Raw genomic sequence first — 14210 nt, forward strand, 5'->3', positions numbered from 1 at the left:
AGAAAGAAATCCCATAGCCCGTATTAGTCACTCCCCAGCCCCCACCTCCCCCTGCCCCTGGCCACCACTAATGTCCTTTCTGTCTCTGTGAATTGCCTATACTAGACATTTCATACAAATGGAATCATACAATATGTGGCATTTTGTAATGGGCTGCTTTTACTTAGCATAGCGTTTTTGTTTTGGGTTCTTAAATAAGAGAAATTTATTTTCTCACAGTCTGGAAGTTGCAAGTCCAAATTTAAGGTATCGGCAGGTTTGTTTTCTTCGGAAGCCTCTCTCGGAGGCTTGTAGACAGCCACCTTCTCCCTGTGTCCTCAAAGGTCTTTCCTCTGTGCACCGGCATATTTTCAAGGGTCTTCTAGTAGTAGCATGTGTAAGTACTTCATTCCTTTTTATTGCCAAGTAATATTCCATTGTATGGATATACGGTCATCATTGATAGACATTAGAGTTTCCACTTTTTGGCTTTTATGAGTAATACTGCTGTAGGTACACATTTGTGTACCAGTTTTTATGTGGACATATGTTTTTAGTTCTCTTGGATAGATACCTAGAAGTGGAATTTCTGGGTTATGTGTTTAACCTGTGTTTTACCATTTGAGGAACTGCCATACTGTTTTTCAAAGTGATTGTTACCATTTTACAATCTGACCAGCAATATATGAGGGCTCCAATGTCTCCACATCCTCACCAACACTTGTTATTGTCTGTTTTTTTTTTTTTTTTAAGATTTTATTTATTTGACAGAGAGAGAGACAGCGAGAGAGGGAGCACAAGCAGGGGGAGTGGGAGAGGGAGAAGCAGGCTCCCTGCTGAGCAAGGAGCTCGATGTGGGGCTCAATCCCAGGACCCTGAGATCATGACCCAAGCCGAAGGCAGACGCCCATCGACTGAGCCACCCAGGCACCCCTATTGTCTGTCTTTTAATGTAATAAAACCTAGGAAGTGGTATCTCACTGTGGTTTTGATTTGCATTTTCCTGCACTTTTTCCGGCATCTGTTCATGTGCTTATTGGCCATTTATAAATCTTCTTTGGAAAAAGGTCTATTCAAGTCCTTTGTCCACTTTTTAAATTGGGTTATTTGTCTTTTTATTAGTCATAATTTTTTTGACATGATTTCTAACTTGTACATTGGTATCAATTACTGTAATCTCAGGATCATAGAATTTTTAGGCTGGAAGGAATTCTAAAAATCTGAAGCCATCCCCCTCTGTTGGGAGATGAAGAATCTGAGGCTTAAGTGCATGCCCATGGCCACAGCAGAACCAGTTAGTAGCTGAACTGGGGAGATCACTGACTCTAAATCAAAAAGGGAAAAACATAGATGTTTCATGATTTATACTTGGCTAAGGCCCCTTTCTTACAGAGCATAACTCTTGGAGTTCCATATAGTAGTGGAGAAGGAAGGGGTGGTATCCGGAAGGAAGAGGAACTGAGGTTTGTCTTGAAGTTGTATTCAACTAATAAGAACAGTTTTTACTTAGGTCAATAAAAAACAGCAGTTTTCTAATGATGCTTTTAGTCCAACTCCACATAAGAGTCTTCTCTCAGTCTTAAAAATGGTAGACAAGGCCGTCAGGTTCCTAATGTCCTATAAGCAAAGTTTGTTCTGTCGGTATCCAGCAAGGTGGCCTTGAAGAAAGAGCCTCACTCATTTGGGCTTTGGCTTTGATTGCAAAATAAAGCCGTCATTTACTTGGAACTGTACTCCCACTTCCCCCTGCAATCCAAGACAACACTCCATTTTGCGTAACGAAGCGAGGGTGGAATGGAGTCGTGTTTTAGAACCGTCTGGGTATATGGGCGTTCCAGCAGAGGTTTGGCGTGTGGGGAGGGAAGGGATTTTTGTCAACGAGTCATAACGTTCTAATCTCTTTCCACCTACCAGACAATAAATACAGAACAGACAGACAGTGAAGAAAATATTCAGGCAAGAATAATACCAGTTTTGGTGTTCACCTAGGTCCTTGTACACAGACTGGTCTTTCGGGGGTATTACACCGCAATGCTTGATAGCTTATTCTAATAAAGAAGCATGTGATAAAGCCCACTTCCATGGTCTGCACGGTTTTTTGGGTTTTTTTAAAAGATTTTATTTATTTATTTGAGACAGAGAGCATGAGAGGGGGGAGGGTCAGAGGGAGAAGCAGACTCCCCGCGGAGCAGGGAGCCCGATGCGGGACTCGATCCAGGGACCCCGGGGTCACGACCTGAGCCGAAGGCAGTCGCTTAACCGACTGAGCCACCCAGGCGCCCCTGCATGGTTTTTTGTTTTTTTTTAAAGATTTTATTTATTTGAGACAGAGAGCATGAGAGGGAGGAGGGTCAGAGGGAGAAACAGACTCCCTGCCGAGCAGGGAGCCCGATGCGGGACTCGATCCAGGGACTCCGGGATCACGACCTGAGCCGAAGGCAGTCGCTTAACCAACTGAGCCACCCAGGCGCCCCTGCATGGTTTTTTGTTTTGTCATTTAATTAATAATTTTCCTGACGGAAGGACATCTCTTTGCCTCTCATGATTGCAGTAGTCTCCCCACCGTATGTGTGGTTTTGCTTTCCATTGTTTCACTCACCTGTGGTCAGCTGTGGCCCAGAAGAAGTGATCCTCCTTCTGATGTAAGGTCAGAAGGTCATTAATAGCCTAACGCTCCGTCACAGGGCCCATGTTGTCTATCTCACTTCGTCTCATCATGTAGGCATTTTATCATCTCCCGTCATCATGAGGAGAAGGGGGAGTGCAGTACAGTAAGATATTTTGAGAGAGACCACATTCACATAACTTTTATTACAGTATGTTGTTACAATTGGTCTATTTTATTATGCATTATTGTTGTTAATCTCTTACTGTGCCAACTTTATAAATTAAACTGTATCATAGGAAAAAACACAGTATATGTCACGTTAGGTACTGTTGTGGTTTCAGGCATACACTGGGGGTCTTGGAACGTGGCCCTGCAGATGAGGGGAGACTGCTGTATATTGTAGTGGATTTGATGAAAATAGTGGTTCACGGACCACCTAATTCACTGAGGGGACAATAATTTGTTTCAACCAGACTTTTAGGCTACCATGGCAAACAGTGGAGAAAGTTCTGATCCCCATCTGAGCTTCACAAGGGGAGAATCCCTGTTAAATTCTAGCACTCCACCCTTGATAATAAAGTATCCTGTGGATTTGTTTCTAATTGGGCATCGTGACTCTGAGCTACTTGCTGAGAAGAGCAAACTGATTTTCATATGGTGTGACGGTGGATATGGATATGTATGTATTTACATTTTACATTTTTACGTATATCACTAGTGAAATGGAGAAAGTGCTGACCTACAGTAAACACTCAAAAAGTGTTAGTCAGATCTTTATTACTCAGGTAGGTATATGGAAAATTAAATTGCTTTAAAGAAATGTTTTAAGGCCTAATGTGATTTTAGAGCATTTGAGGAATAAATATTTCACTTTCCTTTTTCCCTATTAGTTTTCCTGTTAAACTGTAGTCTTGGCACCTCCATTAATCTTTATGAGATTCTAGTTTCCTTTTAACTGAAGAATGATGGTATACTCACAGTGTCCAGTACTTGGAAATAGTTTCCTTCTACTTCTCCTTTCCTTTGTTTAATCAACTTCTTTAATCTAGCTTTCTCATTCCGAGTGCAAAATTCACTGATGTCAGTGGAGACTAATGATATAGCAAAATATTTTTCTTAGCATTTTCCCCCTAAACTTTTCAATAACTCTTATTATTTTCTGTGTCTTATTTAACTGCTCAGTTGTGTTGCTTTCTTTTGGTGGGAGGATGGAATGGGGAGTGCAGAGAGGAGAGTGTGGATGGCGTATTCTTTAAGGGGATCTTCTCTATATAACACTCCCCTCAGCTGTGATTTTGGTGGCTCTTTGAGGTCAAACCTTCTTTCTGATAAGGGTCAGGAGTATTGGTTTTCTAGGGTGCTGATAAAGATTCATATGATTTGGAAACGAACCAGCAGGCACTGTGGTTTACCTCATGTCATGAAAAGGGAGACTTCTTTCCCCTGGCTTCTCCTGGATGAGAAAGCACACCATCTCCGCATAAACCACAGGGATCTCTCTAAGTCGTGCCAGAATTTTCCGCAGGAAACTTTGCTGGATTTTTTCCAGCACATGAACAACTACTCAGTTAAATCTCCAGAATTCCATGCCATAAAGAAGGGCAGAAACTATTCTGGCCTGGAAATTTTTTCAGGATAGGTGTTATCAGTTCCTGGCTGTGGCTTTAGAAAATCTTAGTGTTCTCATGGATCGCTGATGTTGAGCCCTCTGTTGCCTTAGGAAACTCCTCAAGATGAATAAAATACCAAATGCGCCCCTGGGTACCTGAATGGGTTGACTTGTTCTCTGGGGTTATTTGATAGACCAGTTGGATCTATAGGAAACAGTGATTTTAATTTGAATTAGTTAATATCAAGTCATTTTTTTTCCTAGCAGTAATTTGATACCAGGACCTATTGTGTATAAAAGTTACATTTGCATTAATTTATTTCATCAGCAACCTCAGAAATGCAGATTAAGTTAATGGAATGTCTTTGCAGTTATATCTCAGCAAAATATTCTCTGGCAGAAGTGGGGGGAAGCAGTTCTGCTAGATGGCAGTGACTGGGCATCTGTCCCACATCAGGGCAGCACCATCACTTAGATGACCCAGCGCTGAATCCACACACCACGCCTGCAAGGTAGATCGTGGGTTTTCCGGTTTTACGCCTGAGGATACTAAGGAGCAATGATGAAGGAAGGCTAAGGTCATGCAGCTCGTAAATGGAGAAATTAAGCTTCAAATGCAGATTTTTAAACTGAGTCTAGTTTTCTTTGCGATACTAGGACCCACAAGTAACGCTAGAGAGCACTGCTAGACTTAACCGTGGAATTTGACATGTGTATCTCATCTTACAGATCTGTGATCTAACATAAAAGCCTAGAGGATTCAACTCAGTCTTCTATCTTGAATTCCACTGCATGAACCTATTTTTCAAGTAAAAAAAGTATTCCCAAAGATTGACTCCAGGATTGGCTTAACTTTTCTTCTAAGAATATCCATCCCCTCCTGCTTGTCCCTGCTAATCCTGGGCCCCGATCTCCTGCTTTTTGCCAGGCATCTGCAGCTGCCTCTGCAGGAGGAGGGGGAGAGGGAGGGAAGAGGCGGGAGAGATCCTTATTGATATTTATTGTGATGAGTCCATGCCCAATGCTGCTTCAGGAGAGGATCACCCTCTATAGCATACGGGCCTCCAAGGATCATGGGACTGGAAATGTCAGAAATGGACTGAGAGATCCAAGGTCATCTAGCCCAGTCTCTCATTTTACAGATAAGAGAACTGAGCTCTGGAGAGACAGGTGGCTTGGCTAGTGTCACACAGAGTCCCTAGGGTGGATATTACTATCGTGTTGTGTAGAGATGTGTAGATTTCCAGGCACTTTCGCTTGACTTATCTCATTATCTCACAACATTCCCCGTGAAGTATGCTTGTCAAATGTCACGTAGGGGTGAATAGTTCCCTTTTTTTCTTTCCATTATAGAGGGAACTTGGAGATTATGTAAGACAAACCAAAAGGCTTCTAAAACTGATTTTGGTCTATAATTGGTTTTCCTAAAGAGGAAACTGGTTCAGAAAGAGAAATGACTCGCCCAAAATATCATGGCCTTACTAATCACTGAGCTATGTCTAGAACCCAGGAAGTTTCTGTACTTTGTATTTGGAAAAGAAGATCAACTAGGCCTGTAGGACCAGATGATCCACCATGGTAGAAGTTCAGTTTTGAATGACGCATTTAATCCTGAGAGTTTTAATGTTACTTTATATTCTTAACATGGGGCTGCATTTAGAAACATGTTTGAATCTATTAATGTTCTAAATCAATGGGGTTTTGGATATTATTTAAGTCATTTGGTAAAATAGGACATACAATATTTGTGAACGAGGCTTGGATTAGAAAAAATTTGTGAATTAAGAGAATTTAATATTACACATGCCTTTTTGCAGATGCAAGTAAGTTAAAGATTAAAAGTTACCTTCATGGAAAGATATGACTTAAAAAAAAAAATGAGAAGGCAATTTGCAAATAATTCTTTTCTAAAATTTGTTTTCCAGGATCTAGTTCAGGTTCAAAATTAAAAGGTCCTGAACTGAGTTTAAAAGGCACCCAGCACGTCATGCAAGCAGGCCAGACACTGTATCTCAAATGTAGGTAAGTGGCTGTGTTGGCTTGGGGATAACCTGATTGACTTTTCTTAGGCAAAATCATTCCCTGGCAGAGTAGAAGGGTCGCCTCTCAGAGAACAAAGGTGGGGATCTATGTGGTCTCTTGCAAGCTGCCAAGTGCAAGCCACATGTATCCAGCTTCACAAGGAGAGACTCACTCACTCACTGGAAGGGAAACAGGGAAGGGATGCCCTGAACGAACATCTTTGCATTTTTCTTCCAAGTTGTTTAAAAGCTTTCTAAATGTGTTGCTTCTCTGTAAAGAAGAGGAGACTACATTTCAAGGCCCTCAGAATAGCGCTTCCTAATGAAATGGATGCTTAGGACCTGGCCCTAGCCCTAACTGTGTTTTGTTTTCTTATCTGTGATTGCAGAGGGGAAGCAGCCCATTCATGGTCTTTGCCTGAAACAGTGAGAAAGGAAAGCAAAAGGCTGAGCATAACTAAATCTGCCTGTGGAAGGAATGGCAAACAGTTCTGCAGTACTTTGACCTTGAACGCGGCTCAGGCAAACCACACTGGCTTCTATAGCTGCAAATATCTATCTATACCTGCTTCAAAGAAGAAGAAAACAGAATCTACAATCTATATATTTATTAATGGTAGGATTTCCATTTTCTACATTCTGTTTGTTATTGCTTTGCAGTGGGTTATAAATCTACCCTGATCCCTTAGAAAGTGGGCATTCCTAGCGATGAAGGAAGTGGGCCGGGAAAGAGCTTCTGCCCTGGAAACTGGTGGAATGCTTTTTTAATGCATTTCTTGAGGATCAGTTTCAACCATGATTTTCAAGGATGCGTAGTTAATTGTGTGTTCCCTGCAGGGACAGTTTCTTGCCTATTTTGTTCACAGTTGTATCCATAGCACCTAGAATAGTGGCTGGCATGTAGCATAGCTGGATGAATAAATGAATGACAAGATTTTAGTTCTATTTCTTAATCATCTAGAAAAGCAAAACAGAATACAAGATTTTTTTGTCCTTTAGCACAACACATTCACTTATATGTCAGAATTGTAAAATATTGTTCTTTCTACTAAATTTATAAATGTAATGTTGCTAATGTCCCTTGAATGTTACAGAGTTGGTTCCAATAATTTTGTATTATTTCATGTTCATTAAGCAAGTATAATGACATAAGAACTGGCACGTATCATTACATCGTAGAAAGGGTAAAAATGAATCATTTTTCAATTACAATTTTTATGGTACCGTTTTTCACTCCGTGGAGAATGAATGTATGAAGTGATACTCAGAGAGAAGAAATGCAAAATCCTTAAAGAACTATCAATTGACAGTAGAAATGGGTGCCTGAGAAAGAATAAGGAAAATGGCCTGTCACTTTGTTCTTCCTTGTTTATCAGTTCCAGCCAATTTCCAAAACTTAATAGGATTTTAAAAAACAACAAAAAAACCCCGAGGCGCTAGAGAACGCAAAGCAAAATTAGCAGGCACCGCAAGCACAAATCAAGTTCAAAAACAAAACAGAACAAGCAACCACCGTGTCAGTAACCTAAATATACAATATGGTGGGTCTACTTCCTGGTGAGTCTTTGCATGGGAGGCAAAACAACAGAATTACGTTTTGGCAGGATTCTTTTTTTAATTTTTGAAGCAAGGCAACGAGACAGTGTTTCACCTAAGCATATCATATAATAATCCAGACTCAGCGCTCCTGTTTTAGGAGACCGTAAAGCAGCTGTATGATACTGCCAGAAACATCTTTTTAGCTTTTATCAGCCTGATGTAGACTGAGCCACTTTTCTGCATTCTGTTCTTCCAAACTCCTGTTTTTACATTTTGCACTTTTCCAGGGGGGTAGATAACAACTTACTAGCAGTTTGCCATCATAGGAATGTAGCCAATGTACTTCAAAGTCAGAGGGGGAGGTAGGCCTGGGATCTTGGCTTGGGGAAGTCAGCCCGTGTCCATAGGAGGGAAGAGAGGGGGACAGGCAGGAAATGGGGCATGTTGGAAAAGGTGCAGAGCAGAGACAGAGACTTCCAGAGAGGTACTTTTGCAGCTCAGGGAGAAAGCAGACACAAAGTTTGATAGTGGGGAAAAAAGTCATATACTCAGCCATCTGTTCTCTTTTTCGAGTTCCACATAGTATCTTATGTTCCTTCTGGCACTGGCAGAAGAAAGAAAATGCTTTTATTCCCATCTCTCCAGGGGAAAGGGGGAAACATTCATACTAAAATTCTCATAGAACTTTCTCCTGTGGGTTTATCAGAGTCTGACTTGCAAATCAAATAAGACCATCTCTTTTATTTTTTTTTCCTAAAAAATAACGTTTAGCTATTTTCACCTTTACCTCCTACATGCCTGTTTAACTGGACTCTGAATAGTAATGCCAGTTTTGTGTCCTTTCCTGATAGTGATGTTGAGCTCAAAACAAACTTTCCTGAAGTCCAAGGTAGCTGTAATAGAATTTATTAAGCAACTGTAACTGTAACTTTTTCAAATAGTGTAACATTTATGCACTGCGTATTTTCATTATTATGTCAATTCCTTTGAAAAAAGTTGGTCTTTATTTTTTTTAAGATTTTTTTATTTATTCATGAGAGACAGACAGAGAGAGAGAGAGAGAGAGGCAGAGGCAGAGGGAGAAGCAGGCTTCCCGCTGAGCAGGGAGCCCGACGCGGGGCTCGATCCCAGGACCCTGGGATCATGACCTGAGCCGAAGGCAGAGGCTTAACCGAGTGAGCCACCCAGGCTCCAAAATAAGTTGGTCTTATGCTTCCATTTTAATCGAATACCTACTACATTGCAGGCTTAATTTCATTCGGGGACACAAAACTTGTCCCCCGATGGCTCAGAATTGTCTCAGGATTAACAAAACTCCAACCAGTTCCTGAAATACAGCTGGTACACACTAGGTGCTAACTGGTTATCACTTACTTATTGCTGTTGAATATTTACTTTAGAGCTCATTGTTCTGTTTGGAGACTTTCTGCCCTGAGAAGCGTCTGTGGATGTACTTGGATTTCACTTTGATTTCCCATGAAGTTGAGAAACAGTGTTCGATAAATCTTTTGAAAAAGACATAGATTTGTAGTCTGATAGGGTTCCAAGAAAAAGAATCAGGGCTATGTAGCTTTGTCCGCGTAGAGCTAGCATGTGAATTATAACCAAACTGTCATCTGGACATCGTTGATTGCCTGCTGGGTAATGGGCACATTTCCCACCTGAGCACTGATTCGGACGTAACGGCTGATACGTGGTGTACAGAGACATCAGCATCACCACTTTGGCATTACAGCTTTGTATAAATCCACCAAGCCTCTGACATAATACATTACATCAATTCAATTATTCAAGTAATTATATTTAACCACTTGAATTACTGAATTGTCTGGTAAATTACCATTTCCTTTAATGTAACAACTTCTTCGTTTAAACAAATGGTTTTGTTTACATTATGCCGTTTAATTCCCACAACAACCCCATGAAGCATTCCTCTCTTCATTTCACAAGTGAAGAACCTAAGATCCCCTTCACGTTGAGACTACATGGGGAGAGACCGGAAAAGTATTAGCAGCAGAGTAAGGTAGTCAGATTTTTCCTTTCAGATACTCAGTGGTGGGAGGAGATCCAGAGGCTGGAAGACCAGGGATGGGGCTGCTGTGTGCATTGATGCAGGAGAGCTGGTGGTCCAAGGTCACTCTGAGAGCTGTGGAGAAGGAGAGAAGTTTGAGGGTTGGAGGGATTTAGTTGGCCTTGGTGAGTGGTTGGGTTCTGGTGGGTGAGGGAGAAGAGTCAGAGCCCCTCAGAATTCTGGAGGGGCACCTGGGCGGCTTGTATCCATAGCCAAGTAGAGCTTTGTCTCCCTAAATTACATCCTCCTCTCTTGGTATGCCCTTGGCTTGGTCTTGATAAATGGCTGTTGAATGGCAGTAGCGGAAAAATACTATATATATTTTAGAAAATTGCTTATGGAGAATGAATGGAATCCCCCCATAATTACAGCTACAGAATTCTGGGTCATAAAGAAAAACAAATTGTAAAGCACTCCTTAATGTTTTGCTAATTGCAAAACAGAAAGATTTCTGGATGAATAGTAATGTAAGGGCTACTTAGGTGGTGTTCATCCCCTTTGCAGAGAGGGAATGCCTTTGCATGGCTTTTCTGACCTTCTGGTATACATGAGAAATTGGCTCCAGCTCAGCCTTTCCTAAAAGTTGGAGGGTTTCTTTGAAATTATTATTGTAATATATGAGTTGTGGTCATAAAGTAAGAAAGCTGAGCAGAAGAGTTTTTAATGGCATCTCCGAAGTATGTAATACTTTGTCAGCATCTCCGGTTTAGTTAGGAAGACCTTGAACTTAGCATGCTGAGCTCCCCACACTGTGAAGTCAGCCTGAATTCCTCCTCTCTCCACAACCAAGCCTTTCAGGGCTCTTTAAAGTATGTCCTCTCTTAAAAAATTATAATTGAAAAGGGAAAAAAATGGATGTGTGTGTGTGTTATCGTTGGGTGAGTATCTTCTACCTCTGTCCTGTAAGAGAAACTCATCTCTTTTATTCTGATTTCTTTACCTGATTGTTTTTCTCTCTGAGTCTATGAAAGCAAATGGGTTGGAGCATTTTCCTGACAGATTTTTCCTCCATTGGTTCTCTTATTTGTGTCAAACTGATGAGATGTGCATAGCAGCTTAATTTTAGGTAAAAAAAAATTATCAGACCCGTTAAGTACATCACTAAAAAGTAGTAGAGGTTCTACTGACTCAGATATTCTGGGAGAGACGGAGTGCCTGGCTCAGACGGTAGAGCATGTGACTCTTGATCTTGGGGTCATGAGTTCAAACCACACGTTGGGCATAGAGATTACTTTTTAAAAAAGTGTTTGCCAGGTATTCTGGGAGAGAATAATCATCATGCTTTCACGTAAATGAGAGAAAGCTCTCATTTGTACAGATTTTGCTAAAGAGCTTTTACATAGTTATCTCTGAGATAAACTATGTTGGCGTTATTTCTTCCATTTAATACACAAGAGAACAGCTTCAGTGACCTTCAGAAGCCAGAATTAAGAAAATGACAAGCCAGGATGGGGATCCAGGTCAGATCCCTAGCTATTTCCACTCCACTGAAGTTCCAGCTATTGACTTCAAACTGTTAAACTAATTGTTGTTTTAATCTTTGAGAATATAGATTTGATAGTTATTAAAACTTTTAAATTCCAAATTCAGGATTTTTTTTTTTTGAGGAATGATCGGTTAAGCTGATGGCAGAGTGTTTTTCCGGGCAATGGACCTTAGAGCCACAAATCCGGATCCCAGAGAGCTTTGTGTTGTTGCTTGTGGGGAACAGAGCCTATCTGGGGCCATCTGCATGCATGCTGTTCCACTGCTGCGTTCTAGCTCATGCGATATCGGAGAGAGACATAGCTCTCTTTAAAAGTTGACCAGGGCTTTAAAAAATGTACATTCCAACATGGTAATGGTCTGTGGAATCAAATTAATGGGTTGTAATCAGCATTTAAAAAAAAAAAAAAGCAGGGGCGCCTGGGTGGCTCAGTCGCTAAGCGTCTGCCTCCGGCTCAGGTCATGATCCCAGGGTCCTGGGATCGAGCCCCGCGTTGGGCTCCCTGCTCGGTGGGAAGCCTGCTCTCCCTCTCCCACTCTCCCTGCTTGTGTTCCCTCTCTCGCCGTGTCTCTCTCTGTCAAATAAATAAATAAAATCTTTAAAAAAAAAATGTACCTAGGGGCCGCCCGGGTGGCTCAGTCGTTAAGCGTCTGCCTCCAGCTCAGGTCATGATCCCAGGGTCCTGGGATTGAGCCTTCATTGGGCTTCCTGCTCGGCGGGAAGCCTGCTTCTCCCTCTCCCACTCCCCCTGCTTCTGTTCCCTCTCTCACTCTGTCTTGCTCTCTGTCAAATAAATAAATAAATAAATCTTAGGGGAAAAAAAAGACTAGAATGGAAAATATCCAAGTATATTGCAAAAGGTAAGGGTAGGTATTGTGTGGGGAAACATTTTTTTTTTTTTAAGATTTTATTTATTTGTCAGAGAGAGAGAGTGCGCACAAGCAGGGGGAGCGGCAGGCAGAGGGAGAAGCAGGCTCCCTGCTGAGCAAGAAGCCTGATACGGAACTCGATCCCAGGATCCTGGAATCATGACCTGAGCCAGAGGCACATGCTTAACCGCCTGAGCCACCCAGGAGTCCCTGGGGAAACATTTTTAAATAAAACTTGTGTTTCCGGGTGGGAGGATGGGTTAGCCTGGTGGTGGGTATTGAGGAGGGCACGTTCTGCATGGAGCACTGGGTGTTATGCACAAACAATGAATCATGGAACACTACATCTAAAACTAATGATGTAATGTATGGGGATTAACATAAGAATAAAAAAAATGTAAAAACAAAACAAAACAAAAAAAAACTTGTGTTTCCATTTTATACACATAGCACACACACATACCCACATATATGTAAAACACACGAATGTGTATGTGTGTAAAATGGAAACAAAAGTTTAAAGAATCTGATGTAAAATGTATGTCTTATTGTGAAACTCAGAATAAATAAGTTAAAAGTTTCAAACTTATCAAAGTTTAAACAAGTGAACTTACAAAAGTGTTAACCTGGTTTAGACAAGATTGGTCCTATCTGTACTTTTTATTTAGGAAAACAGCACCAGTTATAGAAGCACTATGGTGAGTTTTTTTTTAAGATTTTTATTTATTTATTTGTCAGAGAGATAGCGCAAGCAGGGGGAGCTGCAGGCGGAGGGAGAAGCAGGCTCCCCGCCGAGCAGGGAGCCCGATGCGGGGCTCGATCCCAGGACCCCGGGATCATGACCTGAGCCGAAGGCAGACGCTTAATGACTGAGCCACCCAGGCGCCCCTAGTTTATATAAATAGATTTGTGAGCATTTTTAAATGCACAGGCTTAACATTTATAGAGAATAACTGCTGTTCACAAGTGGATCTTTCTAAGGAGTGCCGAGGACTCCTCCAGTAGTACTTACTGAAGGCGCTGTGCCAGTGTTCCGTGAAGCAGGCACGTTCTGTCCCAACACTGCCCCCCCGTCGGGTTCCTTCCCCCGTCTCACGCACAGTGGGGCCCATGAGAGATGCTCAGTCAACATGGCTTAGCTGGGTGATGTCTGAGCAGCTGGTGTTTGTTGCCTCATTTGCCACCCTGGTATGGCAAGTTCAACCAGCAGAGCCATTATAACAATCAGGGACATCAATGAGAACAGCAGCGATCTGCAGATTTACTTAAGCCTCGTGGCTTCCATCTCTTACGCTGTAGTGATGACAGCATTTGTAAGGTGGCATGAACAAAGGATGCTAGCCCTCCAGCCTAACCTGAAGGGGGGGTCTTCATGCTTTGGATTGCATCAGCTGGTTGCCTGGTCAGATGCACCGCATGGTGCAGGTCAGAGACGTGATGGGCAGGGAGGGCAATGCAAGGCTGAACGGACTTTCAAAGCTTCCGGAAACATTTCAGTGTAATACCCCTCGTAGTTTCGTGAAACTTTTGAGGAGAAAATATTGTTTCTATTTATCAAAATTCTCCTCCAAGGGAAAAGATGCTTAAACAGTTAACGTTTTGTAGGAAGAAAGAAAATTAGAAACCAATTTAAAAAAACAAAAACAAAACTCGTAGCCACACTAGTTGGCTGAATTCTTTAGGTTCCGGATTTCTTGGCAAAATCTGTGACATTATCTGTTACTGCTAGATTAATGTCTGGAGTCATCTCCAGTTCCCCACACCTCCCTTACTCACTTCATCTCTATCCCTAACCTGTGGCTCCTACCCCTTATTTTCTGAAACTTGAGTTTATTCTAGCATGGCATCTTTCAGTAAGAATGGCTTTCCAAAGTTTTGGTCTTGGGGGTGGTCTGAGGTCCCTGTCCTAGTATCTCTCGAGCACACAGTTGTTGCAAAGTAAACTTACAAGTCACCTCGCAGCACCAGGAAGCAACGGATGCAGCCAGGTCAGCTGATGGATCATGTTTCTTCTTCTTCTTACATCGT

At 41.8% G+C, this 14210-nt stretch overlaps 1 protein-coding gene across 1 annotated transcript in view; it reads left to right on the top strand.

Moving 5' to 3' along the window:
* The window catches only part of FLT1 (fms related receptor tyrosine kinase 1), a 220809-nt gene that overhangs the window by 69463 nt on the left and 137136 nt on the right, over positions 1 to 14210 (top strand). Inside the window, exons 4-5 of the mRNA XM_021678191.2 lie at positions 6122 to 6218; positions 6607 to 6833. Coding sequence (XP_021533866.2) covers positions 6122 to 6218; positions 6607 to 6833 — 324 coding nt within the window. The remainder of the gene's footprint in view (positions 1 to 6121; positions 6219 to 6606; positions 6834 to 14210) is intronic.

Source organism: Neomonachus schauinslandi, chromosome 3, assembly GCF_002201575.2.
Source record: "Neomonachus schauinslandi chromosome 3, ASM220157v2, whole genome shotgun sequence".
NCBI lineage: Eukaryota > Metazoa > Chordata > Mammalia > Carnivora > Phocidae > Neomonachus > Neomonachus schauinslandi.